The sequence below is a fragment of the Acomys minous genome (assembly GCF_964271855.1).
Source record: "Acomys minous genome assembly, chromosome: 2".
NCBI classification, from domain to species: domain Eukaryota; kingdom Metazoa; phylum Chordata; class Mammalia; order Rodentia; family Muridae; genus Acomys; species Acomys minous.
The window spans coordinates 18,986,094-19,006,296 of NC_140484.1; the positions used below are offsets into that span (position 1 = coordinate 18,986,094).

The 20,203-nt window shown below is 47.2% G+C and overlaps 2 protein-coding genes across 2 annotated transcripts in view; both read left to right on the plus strand.

Annotated features, from left to right (window-relative positions):
- Positions 1 to 3,548: 3,548 nt before the first annotated feature.
- On the plus strand, positions 3,549 to 10,582 carry LOC311592306 (protein DGCR6-like; the record flags this gene model as incomplete). The annotated part of the gene is made up of 3 exons (XM_084772554.1): positions 3,549 to 3,591; positions 9,493 to 10,204; positions 10,281 to 10,582. The coding sequence occupies 2 exons, from the start codon at positions 3,549 to 3,551 to the stop codon at positions 10,068 to 10,070; spliced, it is 621 nt and encodes a 206-aa protein (XP_084628680.1). The 3' UTR covers positions 10,071 to 10,204; positions 10,281 to 10,582.
- A 910-nt stretch (positions 10,583 to 11,492) lies between these two features.
- Positions 11,493 to 20,203, plus strand: part of RRP12 (ribosomal RNA processing 12 homolog) — a 37,188-nt gene continuing 28,477 nt past the window's right edge. Inside the window, exons 1-5 of the mRNA XM_084769657.1 lie at positions 11,493 to 11,915; positions 12,654 to 12,883; positions 15,762 to 15,845; positions 17,459 to 17,535; positions 19,996 to 20,101. Coding sequence (XP_084625783.1) covers positions 11,777 to 11,915; positions 12,654 to 12,883; positions 15,762 to 15,845; positions 17,459 to 17,535; positions 19,996 to 20,101 — 636 coding nt within the window. The 5' untranslated portion in view covers positions 11,493 to 11,776. The remainder of the gene's footprint in view (positions 11,916 to 12,653; positions 12,884 to 15,761; positions 15,846 to 17,458; positions 17,536 to 19,995; positions 20,102 to 20,203) is intronic.

Genomic DNA, 20,203 nt, shown 5'->3' on the forward strand with positions numbered 1-20,203 from the left:
TGCAATATATGTATGTTATAAAGTTTAGAGTACTTTGTTTAGTTTACAAGTAGATTAGAATCAGTTCAGACTCTGCCCCTTGAAGTGCTGGCAGCTTTAAAGTACGTTTCAGTCTCCTTGTGTCAGTTATTTGCTTTGTAGGCCAAACGGATACAAAATACTGTAACACCTAACCCCCTACAACTCCCCGACCCCCACCTCTCGCTGACACCCCTAACCCCCAACTGCCGGACCCCCACCTCTCCCCGACTCCCCTAACCCCCTACCACTCTCCAACCCCCAACTCTCCCTGACTCCCCTAACCTTCTACAACCCCCAACCCCCACCCCGCCCCGCCCCTTAAGTCACTCTCATGAAGTTCTGACTTTAGTTCTCTACTCTGGGATGACTGTGAAGGATCCAGGTTTGTGCTCTGTCCTCATCCCAGAGCTAAGAATGCTGTCTAAGGAATAGTCCAGGATGGACTCCAGCCAGACTGGAAAGTCTGCACTCTATGAACCCAAGCTCCTCTTCTAGAGCAGTGTGTGACTCCCCAGGTTCAGGGGAACTCCCTGGGCCTCTAGCAGCCTTCACACAATGAGCCCGTGGGCTGGAAAAACTCAGAGAGAGAGACAGTAGCCACAGCCCTGTTATGCTCTACCGTCCCTGCAGTGCGGCCTCCGTCAGCCTGCCTTCTGCACTTACTTTTCCCACAGAGCATCGCCTTATCAAGTCCTGAACATTCTGTGAGGGCCTGATTTAGAAGGAGTGGGGTGAAGCAAGCTATCTGAGGCAGGAGGAGTGGCTGCCATTCAGCCCCCGGGGCTCCCTGTGAAGACACCACATGTCTTTGCCTGTGGAACTGTCTCTCACACTCACCGCCAAATGTTCAGCTCAGTGCTGGCTGGGAGAAAACTTCTGCCACAGAGTCCGGGATGGGAATGTACCAGGCTGGTGCTCAGAGCCTGAGCTTCCAGGTGAAGGAGCTGAGCTTCCCTACAAAGTCAAGCTCCTGGTCCAGCCCTCAAAATGTGGCATCATCAAAGATGACCAAAGATGAGCTGGTACCACAAGAAGAGAAAGAAGAAAAGCTTCCTGACGACGCTTCTAGCCTCAAACCCTGGCTTCAGCTAGATGTGGTCTTTAATCCTAGCATTCAGGAGGCCTAGGCAGCCAGCTTTATGACCTATGGATTTGAGGCCAGGCAGATCCACATAGTGAAGTTCCAGGTCAGCAAAGACTATATAGGCTTTGACTCAAAAAACTAAGTGTCTTGGGCTGGAGCGATGGCTCAGAGGTTAAGAGCGTTGGCTGCTCTTCTAGAGGTCCTGAGTTCAATTTCCAGCAATCACATGGTGGCTCCCAACCATCTATAATGAAATCTGGTGCCCTCTTCTGGCCTGCAGGTGTACATGTGGGCATAGTACTGCATACATAATAAATAAATATTTTTTTAAAACAACAAACAAAACAAAACAAAAAAGTACCAGCAAGATGACTCAGTGGGGAAAAGCATCTCCCACCCAACCTGATCACCTTGAGTTCACTCAGGTACCAACATAGTATAAGGAGAGAAATCTCACACACACACACAGACACACACAAGGTAACAAGTGCTGAGGAGCTGGCTTAGTAGTTAAAGAGCAAGCATGAGGAGCACATTTGAATCCCCAAACACCTTAAAACGCTGAGTGGGCCAAGCAGTGGTGGCGCACGCCTTTAATCCCAGCACTTGGGAGGCAGAGGCAGGCAGATCTCTGTGAGTTCAAGGCCAGCATGGTCTACAAAGTGAGTCTAGGACAGCCAGGGCTACACAAACCCTAAAAAACAAGAACAAATAGAAAAAGAAAACACTGGGTGGCCAGGACAGCTTGCCTGTAATTCTAGCACTCTGAATGAAGGCAGAGGTGTATTCCTGGAGCAAGCTGGCTAGCCAGAACCGCCATACCCACATCAGCAAGCTCTGGGTTCAAAGAGAGACTCTGACTCAATGAACAAATGTGGAGGGCAGCTGACATTCCTGGCATCATAGCAACCTCAGGCCTCCACCTGCATGCTCATGCCCACACAAGTACCAAAAAAATGTCTGGGATATATTTGTGATGTGCGGTGAATGGCTGGGATAGCAGGGAGCACTTAGTCCAGAATCTCTGAGGAAAAAAAGCTGCCCAGAGAAGATTTGCAGAAGCCAGGCGTGGTGGCGCACACCTTTAATCGCTGAATTTAGGAGGCAGAGGCAAGCAGATGTCTGAGTTCGAGGCCAGCCTGATCTACAAAGCAAGTCCAGGACAGCCAGGGCTACAGGAGAAACCCTGTCTCAGACCCCACTCCCCACCCCCCAAAAAACAAAGGAAGACTTGCAGGAAATATATTAGGAAAATTGCTGATGACTGTAAATGTATTTATTTCCTCTGAAAAGGGGAGAAGATGAGAGCCATACCCAAGATTACGAATACACGGCTTGGGCTGAGCCTAGAGTATCCCTCTGCCTAGGCCTAGGCTGGGAAGCCCCTAGCCGCCATACAAAGATTAGAATCTTTTGCAAGCCTGGACCTTTGAAGGCTTCAGCCTCCATCTGCTAACCTAGGCCTACAATGTTTTCAGCCTCCGAGACTTACTGCTGAGTAAGCTCACGCTTTCTAGTTCTTTGTGAGCTCTGACTGGCTGGTTCAACTCAGCTGTTCTGGCTCAAAACTCCTCTCCAAGTTGACTGATTCAAACTGGCTACTTGGAAAAACTGCCTCTGAACTCTGTGAAGCTGAACTGCACAAATTCAACTGCACTCAACTGTATTGTTCTCCCAGACTCTTCTCTACCAACTCTCTCTCCTCTTTCCTCTCCTCTCTTCTCTTCTCCTCCTCCTCCTCCTCCTCCTCCTCTTCTTCTTCTTCTTTTCTCTCTCTCTCTCTCTCTCTCTCTCTCTCTCTCTCTCTCTCTCTCTCTCTCTCTCTCTCTCCCTCCTGCTCTTAAGCAGCTCCTCTTTCCTGTCTGCTCTTGTGAGAGTTGGGTGTGTTCTATCTCTGACTCATTCTGTCAAATCTTTCTCTGATTAGTCACATTGTCTGCCCCTCAATAAGACACCATGGTCTGGGATTAAAGGTGCGTGCTAAATCCCAGCCAGCGGGATTAGAGGTGCCTATTCCAGCCAGTTCATACAGACCCAGGTCTTGTGCTAAAGTATGACCAGGCATAGCCTGTGGACAGCACACCTCTGAAGCATTCCAGAGCAAAGCAGCTGCAGCCTGGCCAACCAGCACTTTGTAGGGTGAGGGCTCTCCTGGCTATCACAAGTCTGGCCTGCATCTCTCAGGAGTGTTTTCAGATGTGCAGTATTGCCTGGTTGACTCAGAAAAGCTATTCCAAGCCAGGCGTGATGGTGCATGCCTTTAATCCCAGACTTGGGTAGGCAGAGGCAGGCAGCTCACTATGCATTCAAGGCCAGCCTACAAAGCAAGTCTAGGACAGCCAAGGCTACACAGAGAAACCCTGTCTCAAGAAGGGAAAAAGCTATTCCAGGGAGCTGTAGGCTGATGGGCAGGTGGAGTTTGGCTGGGTCCTCAGAGTTGGACATGGCTATTGTCTTCTTGAAACAGAGCAGCTGTGATGACCCACGTGAGACCCACAGGAGAGCAGACAAATTAGCATTCCCTTGTGGAGCCTCACAAGGCCTTCATGAACTGGACACCCTGCCCCCTACGGTACACCCATCACTGCATAAAGGGTAAGCAGGGTTGGAGTGGGACTCTTCAGTTGTCCAGGGTCTTGCTGGTAGCGTTGCAACCTATCAATCACCCGTGTTTCTGTAAGTAACCACAATCTACTCATTGCTTCACCAAACCAAACTTGGCCTGCTAGCCTCCTCTCTATCTGGAGTGAGTGGACATCTCTCTGAGCCACTCTGGGGGGTGGGGGGGGAAACACTCAGCACAAGGTAGCATGTTTGCCAATATGCCCATTAAGGATTTTATTAGGTGGTTAGAGAGATGACTCAGAAGCATTTGCTGCTCTTCTAGAGGACCCAAGTTCAATTTCCAGCATCCATAGGTTGGCTCCTAACCACCTGTTACTTCAGTTCCAGGGACCACATACCTGTTTCTGACCTCCACAAACAGCAGACAGCTAGTGGGGCATGGATATACGTGCAGACAAAACACACACACTCATAATATAAAAAACAAAAGTTTTGAGCAGTTCATATTTAGTTTATATCTAGTTTATGTTCCATTTTGTTCAGTGTTCAAGTAAACTATCAGTCCGTGTCTAGTGTTTGACTGGGCAGTGTGTGGCTATTCCTGAACCCTAACACAATTACTTTGGCCATGATTTGGGTCCTTAGTCTTTCACCTTGACTCTTTGGCAAAGGCAAACCAAGCCTTGGTTTTTAGATCCCAGGTCTTTGCCTCTGGTCTGGAGTGCCATCTTGCCGGGTGTGGTAGCACATGGCTTTAATCCCAACACTCGAGAGGCAGAGGCAGGTGAATCTCTGTGAGTTCTAGGGCGGTCTACAAAGTGAGTCTAGGACAGCCAGGGCTGTTTTTAACCCTGTCTGGAGACAAAAAAAAAAAAAAAAAAGAAAAGAAAAGAAAAGAAAAAAAGAAAGGAAAGAACAGCAAGGTGCTTGCCTTATAAGCATGAGAACCTGAGTTCCATCCCCAAGTGAAAATGCTGGGCATGGTGGTGTGAATGGTGGGCATGGTGGTGTGAATGGTGGGCATGGTGGTGTGAATGGTGGGCATGGTGGTGTGAATGGTGGGCATGGTGGTGTGAATGGTGGGCATGGTGGTGTGAGTGCTGGGCATGGTGGTGTGAGTGCTGGGCATGGTGGTGTGAATGGTGGGCATGGTGGTGTGAATGGTGGGCATGGTGGTGTGAATGGTGGGCATGGTGGTGTGAATGGTGGGCATGATGGTTTGAATGGTGGGCATGATGGTGTGAATGGTGGGCATGGTGGTGTGAATGGTGGGCATGGTGGTGTGAATGGTGGGCATGATGGTGTGAATGGTGGGCATGATGGTGTGAATGGTGGGCATGATGGTGTGAATGGTGGGCATGATGGTGTGAATGGTGGGCATGGTGGTGTGAATGGTGGGCATGGTGGTGTGTACTTAGAGTCCCAACACTGGGGAGGAACAGACAGGAGGATCTCAATCTCAGGGCTCCCTGGCTAGCCAGCCTCCATTAATTCTAGAGCTCTAGACCAGTAGAAGAACCTGTCTCAAAGCATGTAGATGGTATTCCTGAGGATGCCACCTGAGGTTTTCTATTAGTCTCTAACTACATGCGCGCATACACATACACACAAATATTTATATAGATACTTATACACATTATTTATAACAGCATTATTCACAGTAGCATAGTAATAACACACTTAAAACCTGGCACACACACACACACACACACACACACACACACACACACACACTTTAATTGAAAATTCCAGATTGTTCTATTTTATCAATAAAGACTCAGGAGCCAGATACTATGGTGAAAAACCTGTGAGTTCAGAGAGGCACATAAAGCACCCAGCTGACCTTACTACTCAGCTCACATCCCAATGGAAAAGGCCTAAAAAGGCTCACTAGCTCAGCTGAAAGCCCAGGAAGAAAAGGCCAAAAAAACAAAAAAAAACAAAAAAAAAAAAAACCCAAGGCCAAAGCCTTGCTAGCTCAAAGCCTGAAGAGCCAAAGGTCAAGGAACTAAGCTCAAGCACTAGAGAGCCAAGAGCCAAAGAGCTAAAATCCCAAGCTTAAGAAGCGCCAAAGGCCCGTCTACTTCTAGCCACTGTCTTAAATACCCCTCAGCTCACAGTCCCTCCTACTCTTTAATCCCTGTCAGCTGGTTTCTTCCTCTGCCTCTTGACCTAGGATTAACTTTATTACATCCTGTGTACAGAAAGCTCTTGCATTAAAGGTGTGTGCTAGGACTGACGGAACCATATCTCAATCACCTGTTCACAATAAACAGAAAGCTCTTGGATTAAAGGTGTGTTAGGGCTTACCCACAAGAACAGGATTTACAATTAATTCTCAGGAATCACAAAGGGATCAAAGGCATGGGTTTTTTTCCTTCAAGACAGGGTTTCTATGTGTAGCCTTGGCTGCCCTAGACTTGATTTGTAGACCAGGCTGGCCTTGAACTCACAGAGATCCACCTGCCTCTGCCTCTGCAAAGGCATGTTTTTAAAGTTCACAATCTCAGAGATCATATCCTGCAACATACATACATACATATGTATATACATATATGAGTGTTACTTTCATGAGAAGGAATGAAATACTAATACGTAGTATAACATATAACAAACAGTCAAACCTTGGAAACAGTAAGTGAAATAAGCCAGTCACAAAGACCACACAGTGATGAAGCCTAGGATTTGGGCTGATATCTGCTAGGCAGACAGAGGACCACAGATAGATAATAAAGATCACACACTTTGTTTGTTTTTCAAGTCAAGGTTTTTCTGTGTAACAAGAGCCCTGGCTCACCTCAACTCACTTTGTACACCAGGCTGGCCTCAAACCCATAGAGATCCACCTGTTTCTGCCTCCTGAGCTCTGTGATTAAAGCCATGTGCTACCACACCCGGCAAGATGGCACTCCAGACCAGAGGCAAAGACCTGGGAGCTAGAAACCAAGGCTTGGCTTGCCTTTGCCAAAGAGTCAAGGTGAAAGGCTGAGGACCCAAATCATGGCCAAAGAAATTGTGTTAGGCTTCAGGAATAGCCACACACTGCCCAGTCAAACACTAGACTCAGATTGATAGAAGTTTATTTGAACACTGAACAAAACGGAACAAGACTGAACATAAACTGGACATAAACTATATATAAATTGACTAGTTAGGGCCTTAATCTGGACTTGGGGAGGAGGCAGCATAACATATCAGTCTACTTCTAGAGCAGACTTTTATAAGAAAAGTTGTAAAAAAAAAAAAAAGAAAAGAAAGGAAGGAAGGAAGGAAGGAAAGGAAAAGAAAGGAAAGGAAAGGAAAGGAAAGGAAAGGAAAGGAAAGGAAAGGAAAGGAAAGGAAAGGAAAACAGTCACCAAGTAACCACCAGGTAACAAAACCCATAACCAAGTAACAACCAACAAAACCTTAACCAGGTAATAACTGCCCCCCAACAAAATTGCAACGAGGTAACAACTAGGTATCCAGGTGTAGGAAGCAACATTGCATCATTTTGACTAGCTAGACAAAGCATTTCTAACTGACTTTCTTTTAGACAGGGTTTCTCTGTGTAGCCTTGGCTGTCCTGGACTGGCTTTGTAGACCAAGCTGGCCTTGAACTCACAGTGATCCATCTGCCTCTGCCTCCCTAGTGCTGGGATTAAAGGTGTGCACCCTACCCCCATCCCCACTCTAACTGACCTTTAATTTGATTCGTTCTGCAGTTGGAGGATTTTACAGAATGTCCAGGTAACAAAGTATAAAACCATAGAGATGTAATCATTGGAAGGCAGAACCTGAAAGCTTAAACTTATTTTCATCTTTTGTTTTTGTTTTTTTGAGACAGGGTTTTTCTGTGTAGCCTTGGCTGTCTTGGGCTCCCTTTGTAGACCAGGCTGGCCTCGACCTCACAGAGATCCGCCTGCCTCTGCCTCCCAAGTGCTGGGATTAAAGGCGTGCGCCACCATTCCTGGTTTTGTTACCTTTCTGCCACTCAATTAGACAACACTTTCAAAGATGGGTGCTTCCTTCTCCAAATTAACTTTATCTCCCTTTGGGATTGAAGACATGTACCATCATGCCTGACCCTAACCTTTCTTCCCCTGATGCTTGCTCTGTATCAGGCTGACCATGAACTCAGATCTGCTTGCCTCTGTCTCCTGGAATAAAGGTGTGTTGGTGGTATTCCATCAGGATCACACAGACATAGAATCTTTGGATGTGATCTCTTGCCAGAGCAGCCATGCTCTGAAATAACATACCTCTACAACTAGCTATGACACTCGCCCATCCTGATGATCTGCTTAGGGCAATAAAGGCTCTCTGCATCCTAGAGCTAGAGCCCTAAGTCATACACCCAGGCCACAGACTTCCTCTTTGTTTGGGACAAGAGGCTAACCCTCAATTTCCCTTTCCTACTGCCTGATGTCCTAACTGATTACAAAACCACTGACCTATACAGGACCTGCCTGCTCCTGCTGGCCTTAGCTCTGTCTCTGTTCTCTCCACTGCAGCCTCACATGTGCTTTTTTATAGACATGCCTACAAAAGGAGTTTCTAAGGAGTTGTCTCTCTGGGCTTGTGCCCTTGGGAGTCAGGGAACCTGTGAGACCAGGTTTTCCATTTGTGAGATGGAAGTGGCTGTGCTGGAGTCACACACAGGTGTTCTGGAACTCAAGCCTGGTTTCCTAGACAGCGACAGCAGCTCATACTCATTGCCTGTCACCATGTCCCCCCAGGGGTGTGCTCAGCACCTTGCTTACATGCTCCTGTTGAGGGTTTGTGAAACCTATGAGTAGGCACTCTTATTTTAATCATCCTCATTTTACAGAATCAGAAATCTGAGGCTCAAACTGGGCACAGTGGCTTACGCCTGTAATCCCAGCACTCAGGGAGTCAGAAGCAGGCAGATCTCTGTGAGTTCGAGGCCAGCCTGGTCTACAAAGCGAGTGTAGAACAGCCAAGGCTACACTGAAAAAAACTCTGTCTCTAAAAACCAAACAAAAAGAAAAAAGAAATCTGATCCCAGAGAACTTATTATTCATTCATTATAATAAATATATACGTCATAATACATGGCTATATATTTATATAACAATTTATGCATCTATATGCACACGAATAACGGGCAGTTGTTAGAATAGCTTACAGGTTGTGATTCGCTTAGCCCAACAATGCCTATCTTACAGTGGATGGCCCAGGAATCCAGTAGTTGTTAAGTACACTCGGTTGGATGTCTCAGCCGCTTTTTAGGCACTAATGCCAGGGAAGGGATGGCTTTACCAGCAGGATTGAGAGAGCAAGCCTGCAAAAAGACAGCAAGCTTCCCTCTTCCATATCTATTATCAGGGCTGCGGGCAGAAGGTGTGGCCAAGATTAAAGATGGATATTCCGACCTCAAAAGATCTGGATTAATTGTGAATCTTCCCACCTCCGAGATCCAGATTAGGGGCCCAACTGGGTGTGGTGGCGCACGCCTTTAATCCTAGCACTCCGGAGGCAGTGGCAGGCGGATCTCTGTGAGTTCAGGGCCACTCTGGTCTACAAAGTGAGTCCAGGACAGGCAAGGTTACACAGAGAAACTCTGTCTTGAAAAACAAACAAACAAAACAGATTAGGGCCTGGGAGGTGGGGGTGCATGCCTTTAATCCCGATACTCTGGAGGCAGAGGCAGTGGAGTCTATGTAAATTTGAGGCCAGCCTGGTCTACAGAGTGAGTTCTGGGACTACACAGAGCAACCTTATCTCAAAAACCAAACAGGTAAAGGGGCAGGGCGCCCCAGAGTGCCCGAAGAAACTGACTTGAGGGGTGGCTGGGGACCCCACTATGGACCGTTGAGCAGGAGCAGGGGACAAGGTGCAGGACGGGCGGCAGCAGAAGTGGCACTATCAGCTACTGTCCGCGCTGCAGAACCTAGCCAAGGAGCTGCCCAGCTCCTTTCAGCAACGCCTGTCCTATACCACGTTCAGCGACTTGGCCCTGGCGCTGCTCGACGGCACCGAGTTCGAGATCGTGCAGCGGCTTCTGGAGATCCAGCACCTCACCGAGAAGAGCCTGTACAAGCAGCGACTGCGGCTGCAGAACGAACACCGAGTGCTCAGGCAGGCTCTGAGGCAGAAGCATCTGGAAGCCCGGCAGTTCTGCCGGCCTCACAACTTGCCCTTCCTCCAGGCAGCTCAGCAGCGCGAGCTGAAGGCCATGGAGCATCGGATCCGGGAGGAGCAGCAGGCAATGGATTGCAAGATTGTCCTGGAACTGGACCGGAAGGTTGCTAACCAGCAGAGCACACTGGAGAAGGCTCGGGTACCTGGTTTCTACGTGACCACGAATCCTCAGGAGCTCACACTGCAGATGAACCTATTGGAACTCATCAGGAAGCTACATCAGAGGGGCTGCCAAGTGAGAAAGGCAGTCCTGTGACTGAGTCGGCAGGGGTAGGGGGCGGGTGGGGGTAGGGGTGGAGGGGCGCGGCGTCCCTGCTGTGCTCTGGTGCCTAGGAAGGCAGTGGGAGCTACTGACCATCCAGCTGCCAACAGCTGTGATCTTTCTGAGAGGCTGACTGCCTGCCGCCGTCCACTGTGCAGATTTGGAGGGAAAGGGGTCCAAGCAACGGGAATGGTGTCATGAAAGGGGCGCAGGAGTGACTGTTGAATAAGACTGTTGGTTCTGGCACCTTTGGGCACATCCCATGTTCCCTCCAGGCTTGGGTTCTGCCTTGTTCTGGTGTGAATCCTTCCTTGACAGCCTCTGCCCTGGGTGGAAAAAGCTCCAAAGCCCAAGCTCTGCATGGCCTAGAAAAATAAAAACCACAGCACTTAAAAAAACAAACAAATCAGCCTGGTCTACAAAGAGAGTCCAGACCAACCAAGGCTACATAGAAACCCTGTCTCGAAAAACCAAAAATAAATAAATAAAAATAATAAAAATAAAAACCCCTTACTGGTGTCTCAAGAGTTTGTGTGGTGTGAGACGTCCTGGGCATGATTAGGCTAACTATGGAATTCATGGGTAAGCAAGATGGAGCTTCAGCATGAGGTGAGGCCCGCAGTGCAGGGTGGGAGTATGCTTCCTGTGCACACAGTTTGGAGGTTAGGAGGTTTCCATTGTTCACCAAACGGCTAGGAAGATTGAGTCTCTCAGTCTCAAACTGCCTTATCCTAGCCTAGTTACATTGCAGCCTTTCTAGGTGAGTATAGCCCAAATTGCTTGAAATGCTCCCTCTTGCGGCGACTTTGTGTGTCTACACTCACGCAAAGTTCCATTTACTGTTTTTGGAATTTTCCATGGTTAATATTTGTTGTTGTTGTTGGTGGTGGTGGTTTTTGTTTTTGTTTTCTCTCGAGACAGGGTCTCTCTGTGTAGCCTTGACTGTCCTGGACTTTCTTTGTAGACCAGGCTGGCCTCGAACTCACAGCAATCCGCCTGCCTCTGCCTCCCAAGTGCTGGGATTAAAGGCGTGCACCACCACGCCCGGCTGATATTTTTGTTTTTTGTACCTCCACATGCTTTTACTTTCTCTCTTTTTTTCTTTCTTTTTTTTTGGGGGGGGAAGGGGGCTTAACTTTATTAGGTTCTCACTATGCAGCCGTGGATGTCTTGGAGTTCACTATATCACTATATAGACCTGGCTAGCCAGGCTTTGGGATTACAGATGTATTTATTTTGTTATTTTGTTTTTAGGCAGGATCTTGCTAATCTTGCAGTATGTAAGATAGTCTGGCGTCAAACTCACGACAATCCTCCAGGTTCTGGGATTACAGGTGTACCGTCACCACGCTCCGCTTTAACAACCACGCTCCGTAATATAAATGTACCTTTGCTTTTTAATTCCAAAGGGAAAAAAATCCCGTTTTATAAGGCTTTTCCCATGGCCAAGGGCGGTGCAAAAGGAGCCCACGTTATCCGCGACACCAGAACTCATCTCCCAGAATAAGACCTCATCAAAGAAGAGAGGCAGTTCCAAACCGGATGTTGATTGTTTTCGCCGTAGTAACGGACTGGAGCCAGGAAGTGACGTCAGAGGAAGAGGCGTCGAAGCCGGCTGAGGACACACGTGGGTTCGGCTAGCTTTTCGGCTTCTCTGGATTCGCTTTCTCTGGGAGGGTCCCAGCCGCCGTTTGGTCACCATGGGTCGCTCGGGGAAGTTGCCCTCTGGTGTCTCGGCCAAGCTGAAGCGCTGGAGGAAAGGCCACAGCAGTGACAGCAACCCCGCCACCTGCCGCCATCGACAGGCCGCTCGCAGCCGCTTCTTCAGCCGTCCGTCAGGTAGCCGGGCCGCGGGGGTTCCGTGGGGGTTCCGCGGGTGGCGTTTGTGGCTCTCTGGGCCTGCCGCGTTAGAATGTCAGCCCTGGGGAGCTCACTGTGACGGCCCGCCGCTCGAGTTTGACAGATGCGGAAACTGTCCTCAGACGGGAAATGACTTGTCTACAGTACCGCGGCCTCAGGGTTAGGATACATGGTCATCACTACCCTTGGCTACCTCTTTAGGGTGTGTGTGTGTGTGTGTGTGTGTGTGTGTGTGTGTGTGTGTGTGTGTGTGTGTGTGTGTGTGTGTGTGTGTGTGTGTGTGTTGAGGGGGTCATCACTACCCTTGGCTACCTCTTTAGGGAGGGGTGTGTGTGTGTGTGTGTGTGTGTGTGTGTGTGTGTGTGTGTGTGTGTTGAGGGGGTCATCACTACCCTTGGCTACCTCTTTAGGGGTGTGTGTGTGTGTGTGTATTGTGCACACAATGCAAACACTCACCTGCTAAGCCGTATCTTCAGTATGCGACCCTGGCTCTGGATGTCGCTATGCCTTTAACAGATTTAGGGGTTCCTTTCTCTTGCCTTTGAAAGTTGCAATCGGAAAAAAAAAAAAAGAAAGAAAAGAAAGTTGCACTCGAACACAGGATTGCTGGGTTCAGAATCCGGCCGCTGGTGTTGGCGGTCGAAATCCTCCGGTTTGTTTCTTAGGGATCCAGTTTGGGTGGAAGTGGGGCCATTACCCTGTAACTCCGCTTCTCAGGAAAGAGCGACCTGACAGTGGATGCTGTGAAGTTGCATAATGAGCTGCAGTCGGGGACCCTGAGCCTGACCAGAAGCCAAGCCCCCGAGATGGCCATGGACCAGGACCCGGAGGTGGCTTTCACGGAGAAGTCCTCGGGCACATTTCTGAGTGGCTTGTCCGACTGTACAAACGTCACCTTCAGCAAAGTGCAGCGCTTCTGGGAGTCCAACTCGGCTGCCCACAAAGAGGTAGGAGTCTGTGGGACGACAGTAGGCGGGGCACATTCAGGATTTATTTTCTTACGGCTCTGGTGACAGCAGCTGGCATTTCTGGATGATGTGTCATCTCTTGTACCCTTTTTGGTCTTTACATATTACCCTCTTTGGGCAGAGTCTACTTAAAAAAAATGTGTGTGGTAATGTTCTTTTTTTTTTTTAAGTTTTGCTTGTTTATTTCATGTAGACTAGGCTGGCCTCAAATTCATAGAGAACAGCCTGCCTTTGCCTCTCAAATGCTTGGGTTAAGGATCACCATGCTTATCAAAGCATTATTTTTTTTAGTGTGTGTGTGTGCGTATGCACCACGGCATGTGCCTGGAAGTCAGAAGACAACTTTTGGAGTCCTTTCTTCCTCCATGTAGGGCTCAGGGGTCAAACTCAGGTTGAGTCCTCTGGGCATACCCCAGACTCCACTTTTTTTTTTTTTGGTTGGTCCACTTTCTAAAGATCATCTCTGCTGAGTAAAATCGTTGAGGGTAGAAATGTTTCTAGCATTTGTCTGCTCAACTGGACTTCACACAGGAATTTTTACATTTATTTCCAGGATATCAGTGTTCTGCAAGGTCATTGTGAATAACTGTTGTTAGAATATGTTTTGGTTTAATAAGAAAAATTTGACTTAAATAACATTTCAAAGTTAGTATGTTTGTATTTTTCATTGTTTAAATGAGGAATATTCTCCCCCCCCCCCAAAAAAAAAGGAAAGAGAAAAGTGCACTCCTGTAATCCCAGCACTCGGCAGAGGCAAATGGATCTACAAAGACTTGGTCTACAAAGCCAAGACAGAGAAACTCTGTCTTGAAAAACCAAAAAAAAAGGAGACAATGTCAACATGCTTAGTGATATAAATATAATAAAACATTATAATTAGTCTCCTAGTGTGTTTCCCTCTTGTGGCTGTATTTGTAGACTTGCACTGCCCAGTGGTGATGGAATGTGAGCCACATAGATAATTTTGAATTGTTTAGACTTTCCATTTAAAAAGTAAAAAGAAATAGGTGAAACTAATATATTTGACTAGTATATATAAAATATTAGCATTTCAACATATGTAATCTTTTTTTTTAACATTCTTTATTTTTTATTTGTTTATGTTTATGCTTCTGTGCCAGGTGTGCTAGTCCCCGTGGAGGTCCTCTCTCCTGGAGCTGGAGTTGGCCTTGGTTGTGTGTTAGCACCCAGTGTGGTGCTAGGAACCAAATTCTGGTCCAGTGCAAGAGCAGCAAGATTCTTTTTATTTTTGTTTTTGCTTTTCAAGACAGGATTTCTCTGTGTAGCCTTCCCTGTTTTAGACTCACTTTGTAGACCAGGCTGGCCTCTAACTCACAGAGATGCACCTGCCTCTGCCTCCTGAGTGCTGGGATTGTAGGCGTGCGTCACTGTCACTATGCCCAGCTGCAGAAAGAATTCTTTTTTTTTTTTTTTTTTTTTTTTTAGCAAGAATTCTTAAGCACTGAATTGTTTTGGTTTTAGACTAAGGTCTCACTCTGTCCCCCTGGCTTATGGGGAACTTGCTGTGTAGGCTAGCTTTGAACTGGAGATGCATAAGGCTCTGTTTCCCACGGGCCGGGGTTAAAGGTATGTGCCAGTGCCTGATGACAGGGTCTTCTACTCCAGCCCAGGTTGGCCTGGATCTCAGAGATATCCTAGTCCTCTTGCCTCAGCCTTTTGATGCTGGGGTTTCAGATGTCTACCACCGTACCTGGTTCTGTTCAACCTTTTCAATATTGTTTACTAAGGTTTACGAAAATACATTTTATATCTGTTCTCCAACTTTGTCCTCTACCAAATGATATTTCTGTTATTATATCTCATTATTCTTCCCACAATATTGTTTTTAATTAATTTTTGTTTCAATAGTCATATAGCATTTAAGCCTGTCATTTTCTGGGCATTGTGGTACATGCCTGTAATCTCAGCACTTAGAAAGCTGAAGCAGGATGTTTGCTGTGCTTCATAGCCAGATCCTATCTCAAGAAACAAGACAAAAACACAACAAAGCAACAGCAAAACTATCATGTCTTAATAGTAACAGTATATTATTATTATTATTATTATTATTATTATTATTATTATTATTACATCCTGATTGCAAGTCCCTCCTCCCAGCCCCCTCTTACTCCTTAATAGTGTATTATCAATCTCCTGTTGCTGAGTGCTTGTCTGCTTGAGTTTGTGGCTGCAGTGTATAAATGTGCATGTTCCTGCAAGTATTTCTTTCTTTCAAGATCTATCTATCTATCTATCTATTTATTTAATGTATATGACTACTTTATCTGCATGTACATTTGCACACCGGAAGAGGGCATCAAATCACATTATAGATGGTTGTGAGCCACCATGTGGTTGTCAGGAATTGAACTCAGGACCTCTGGAAGAGCAGGTAACGCTCTTAAGCACTGAGTTGGCTCTCCAGCCCCTCCTGTAGGTATTTCTATAAGAAACAATGTCCCACGGGCTGGAGAGATGGCTCAGCGGTTAAGAGCATGACTCTTCCAGAGGTCATGAGTTCAACTCCCAGCAACCACAGGGTGGCTCACAACCATCTATAATGTGATCTGATGCCCTCCTCTGGCCTGCAGATGTACATGTAGGCAGAGCACTGTATATGTAATAAATAAATAAATATAGGTTAAAAAAAAAAAAAAGAAAGAAACAGTATCCTTGAGGTGGCACTCACGTTCTGTTTGCTGGGCCCTGTGGTGTGTATTTTGGCTGAATGCTGCTCCCATCTTGTCTGACTGTGGGCTTTATCAGGACATCAGCATGTGAGGGAGAAAGGAAAAGGGGCTAACTAGGCCTGGGTTGTGTTTAAGACATATCACAGGTGCTCTCTCCTCCTGTGCAGATCTGTGCTGTTCTGGCTGCTGTTACCGAGGTGATTCGATCCCAGGGAGGCAAGGAGACGGAGACGGAGTACTTTGCTGCTCTGGTGAGTGAGTGTGACTGGGGCTGGGTGTTCAGAGCACAGGTCAGTCAGGCTATCAAGAGAAAGCAGGTGCTCCTGGTCTGTGGGGGCACAACAACCTCCAGTAGGTGAAAGTGCTTCTGTCCTCTGGTGGCTTGTGTAAGGCTGGTGGGGTTTACTTACTGTCTCAGCCTTGTAAGACAAAATTCCTCTATGTTTTGTTGTTTTTTTTCAAGATTTATTTTATTTTATTATTATGTACAGTGTTCTTCCTGCATGTGCACCTGCCGGCCAGAAGAGGGCATTAGATCACATGATAGATGGTTGTGAGCCACCATGTGGTTGCTGGGAATTGAACTCAGAACCTTTGGAAGAACAGACAGTGCCCTTATCTGCTGAGCCATCTCTCCAGCCCCAAAAGTCCACTATGTTATGAAGACCAGTTAGACTTGGAAGACCCTTTAGAAAAAAATTACTTCCAAGGGATGATTTAAGGGCCCCTATGACCCTTTTAGGGGCCATACAGGCCAAGATTATTGTCGTAATGATACTATCTTTATTCTCATGAATGTACCATAGACTTTTCCAGATGTTACCTGACAGTGGAGGGCAATTTGAGGGAGTTATCTTTGCAGCAGGTTTACACTGTATAATCCAGGCTGCTCTTGAACTCATGTCAGTCTTCCTACTTTAGTCCCAAGTGCTGTGATTACATGCAGTGCTGGGAATGGTACCCAGGTAGGTCCTTGCTTTTTTTTTTTTTTTTTTTTTTTGGTTTCTCAAGACAGGGTCCCTCTGTGTAGCCTTGGCTGTCCTGGACTCAAGTTGTAGACAAGGCTGGCCTAGAACTCACAGCGATCTACCTGCCTTCCGAGTGCTGGGATTAAAGGCGTGTGCCACCACACCTGGCTGGAAAATGCTTTAAGATAGGTTGGTTGTTGGGCTTAAAGGAGCGTGCCACCCCTAAGTCAGGCAAGAAAAAAATATTCTTATTCCTGTTTTATTTAAAAAACAAAAACAAGGCCCAGGCGTGGTGGTGCATGCCTTTAATCCCAGCACAGAGGCAGAGGCAGAGGCAGGTGGATCACTGAGTTCGAGGCCAGCCTGGTCTACAAAGGGAGTTCTGGACAGCCAGGGCTACACAGAGAAACCCTGTCTTGAAAAACCAACAAAACAAAACAAAAAAGAGCCAGGCATGGTGGCATATGCCTTTAATCCTAGCACTTAGGAGGTAGAGTCGTGTGGATCTGTGAGTTTGAGGTCAGCTAGGTCTACAAAAGGAGTTTAGGGCAGTTGAGGCTGCACAGAGAAACCCTGTCTCAAAAAAATCCAAAATAAAGAAAAGAAAAGAAAAGAAAAAACAAAAAACTAAGTTATACAAGGTTACTAGGGCACTAGGGAGGCAGAGGCAGGTAGAGCTCTGTGAGTTCAAGGCTAGCAAGGGCTATGTAATGACACGCTGTAGTCTCAGAGAATAAATAAATAAGCATTTACTGGGTCAGATTTGAGCCTTATATACCATAAAGAGGGTTCTTGGTGTTGCTTTCAGCTCAGCACGAGTTCCTCCCGCCACCCAGGCTTTCCTGTGTGTGCAGTGTGTTCTTTTATCTGTTCAAACCCCTCACTCTGGCCCTCAGATGACAACAATGGAAGCAGTGGAGTCTCCAGAGTCCCTGGCTGCTGTTGCTTACTTACTGAACCTTGTCCTTAAGCGGTGAGTCTAGTGTTGGCTTGGCAAAGATACTTGGCTTTTCTGTGTGGGGGTGGGGTGGGGGTGGAGGGAGGGAGGGAGAGAGGGAAGGGTGGTATGTCTCTTCAGCTCCATATTTTTGGTTTTTAAGATGAAAATATTTGGGCTGGAGAGATAGCTCAGCAGTTAAGAGCACTTGCTGCTCAGTCATGAGGACCCCAGTGCCCCAGGCAGCTCACAAATGCCTGTAACTCTAGCTTGGAAGGATTCCGTGCCCTCTTCTGCCTCCACAGAATGCACATGTGTGAGAGTTATGTGCACCACAAGTGTGCAGGTACAGTGGAGACCAGAAGAGGGGGTCCATTTCCTGGGACCCCAGTTATAGCCAACCGTGATCAGCCCGATGTGGGTACCAGGTCCTCTGCAGGACCAGCCAATGCTTCTAATGCTGAGCCATCTCTCCAGCCTGGGGTCTCAGTTACACAGTTCAGGGTCCCTTGTCACCCACAGGCGAGTGGGTCTTCTGACGTGTATTAGCTTCATTAAGACAGACATCCCTACAGGCCAACACAGTGTAGATGGCCTCACTAACATTCACTTCCCCGGTGTCTCTAGGTTGTGTTAACAGTTAAAACTAACTTTCATAACTTGAGATGGTAAATTTTGTGAATGTTTAGTCTACCACAATTAGTAGTCAAAATAAATACTTTAAGAGGATACTGAGCCGGGCATGGTGGCGCACGCCTTTAATCCTAGCACTCGGGAGGCAGAGGCAGGCGGATCGCTGTGAGTTCAAGGCCAGCCTGGACTACAAAGCGAGTCTAGGACAGCCAAGACTACACAGAGAAACCCTGTCTTCAAAAACAAAAACAAAAACAAAAAAGAGGATACTGAGAACCAGTTGTGGTGACACACACCTGTAATCCTAGCATTTGGGAGGAGGCAGAAGGAGCAGGCGTTCAGGGTCATTCTTGGCTATATAGTCAGTTTGAAGCCAGGATGAGCTTCATGAGCCCTTATCTCTAAAACGTGGACAAAGGGGCTAGAGCAATGTGTCAGCAGTTAAGGATGTATACTACTGTTGCAGAGGATCAGAGTTCAATTCCCTGAACCCATGTGGCAGCTCATAACTACTAATAACTCGAGTTCCAGAGGACTCAATGACTGTAGCCTCTGCACACCTGCACTCATGTGGACATAACCACACATACACCTAATTAAAATAAAATCTGGAAGAACAAAACAAAACCTGGTAACCAAACAACAAACCAGGAAAAAACAATCAAGACACTTGAATGTCCACAGGCATTCTGCATCAGGCCCTGGAAGTAGCTTGGGCTGTCAATCCTGGAATGAATGTTGGTTCCTGGGGCAGGGCAGTGGGCCTGAGTCATTGGCATCAGGCTCCACAAGGAAGGAGAGGGGCTTGTAAGAGGCTGTGTGGCCATGTATCTCCTTAATAGTCAGAGCATGTTCATAGCGGCCTTATTCATAATAGCCAGAACCTGGAAACAACCTAAATGTCCCTCAGTAGAAGAATGGATAAAGAAACTGTGGTACATTTACACCATGGAATACTACTCAGCTGTTAAAAACAAGGAAATCCCAAAATTTGTGGACAAATGGTTGCAACTAGAAATGATCATACTGAGTGAGCTAACCCAGAAGCAGAGAGACTCCCATGGTGTATACTCACTTATAATTGGACACTAGCCCAAGAGGCATGTCACATGAAAATCTTTACTTACTAGGAGATTGGGATAGTTGTGAGGACATCCTATTGGGACTCTAGGTGAGAGAAGCATGGGAGAATGGGGAATTAGAAGGATCCAGAGAGTTCTAGGAGCCTACAAGAAGAACATCAAATTATGATGGACAGATCTGTGCCCAGGGGTCCTGCTCAAATTACTGCACCAAGCAAGGACAGTACTTGGCAGTAAACATTGAACCCCTGCCCAGATCTAGCCAATGGACAAGACATTCTCCACAATTGAGTGGAGAGTGGGGACTGACTCGGATGTGAACTTTTGGTGCCCCATACTTGAACACTTCTCCATGGTGGGGAGGCCTGGTGGCACTCAGAGAAAGAATAAGCAGGCTACCAAGATGAGACTTGATATCCTATGACCATATAGTGAGGTCCCCCTCAGTCACAGACCTAGGGGAGGAGAATAGGGTGAAAGCGGGAAGGAGGGAGGAACAGGAGAATACACGTGATGGGGTAACAATTGAGTTGTAATCTGAATAAATTAATTAAAAAAAAAACAACAGATAGTCAGAAGCTGGCTGCAGGGGAAGATAAGGGACCCGAGCTCGGCCATAGAAAGTGCACTCACCTGAGTGGCAGACTGATGAGCTCTGATGCTGATTGCTGACTTGAGGAATGCCTGGGCCAGCATGCTCTTCTCCAGCGTGCCCACCAGGGCCTGTCTCAGTTACTTTTCTTTGGCCCCTCTGGATTGACTCTCGCTATTCTCTCCACAGTGTGCCTAGTCCTGTGCTCATTAAGAAGTTCTCGGATACCTCCAAAGCCTTCATGGACATCATGTCTGCCCAGGCGAGCAGTGGTTCCACCTCTGCACTCCGATGGGTCAGTGCCTGCTGATTTCTGAGTTCCATGGACATGGCTAAGCGTGGACCCTTCCTTGGCAGTGGTTTAGGCACTCCATGGGTCCTCAAACAGATCTCTGGG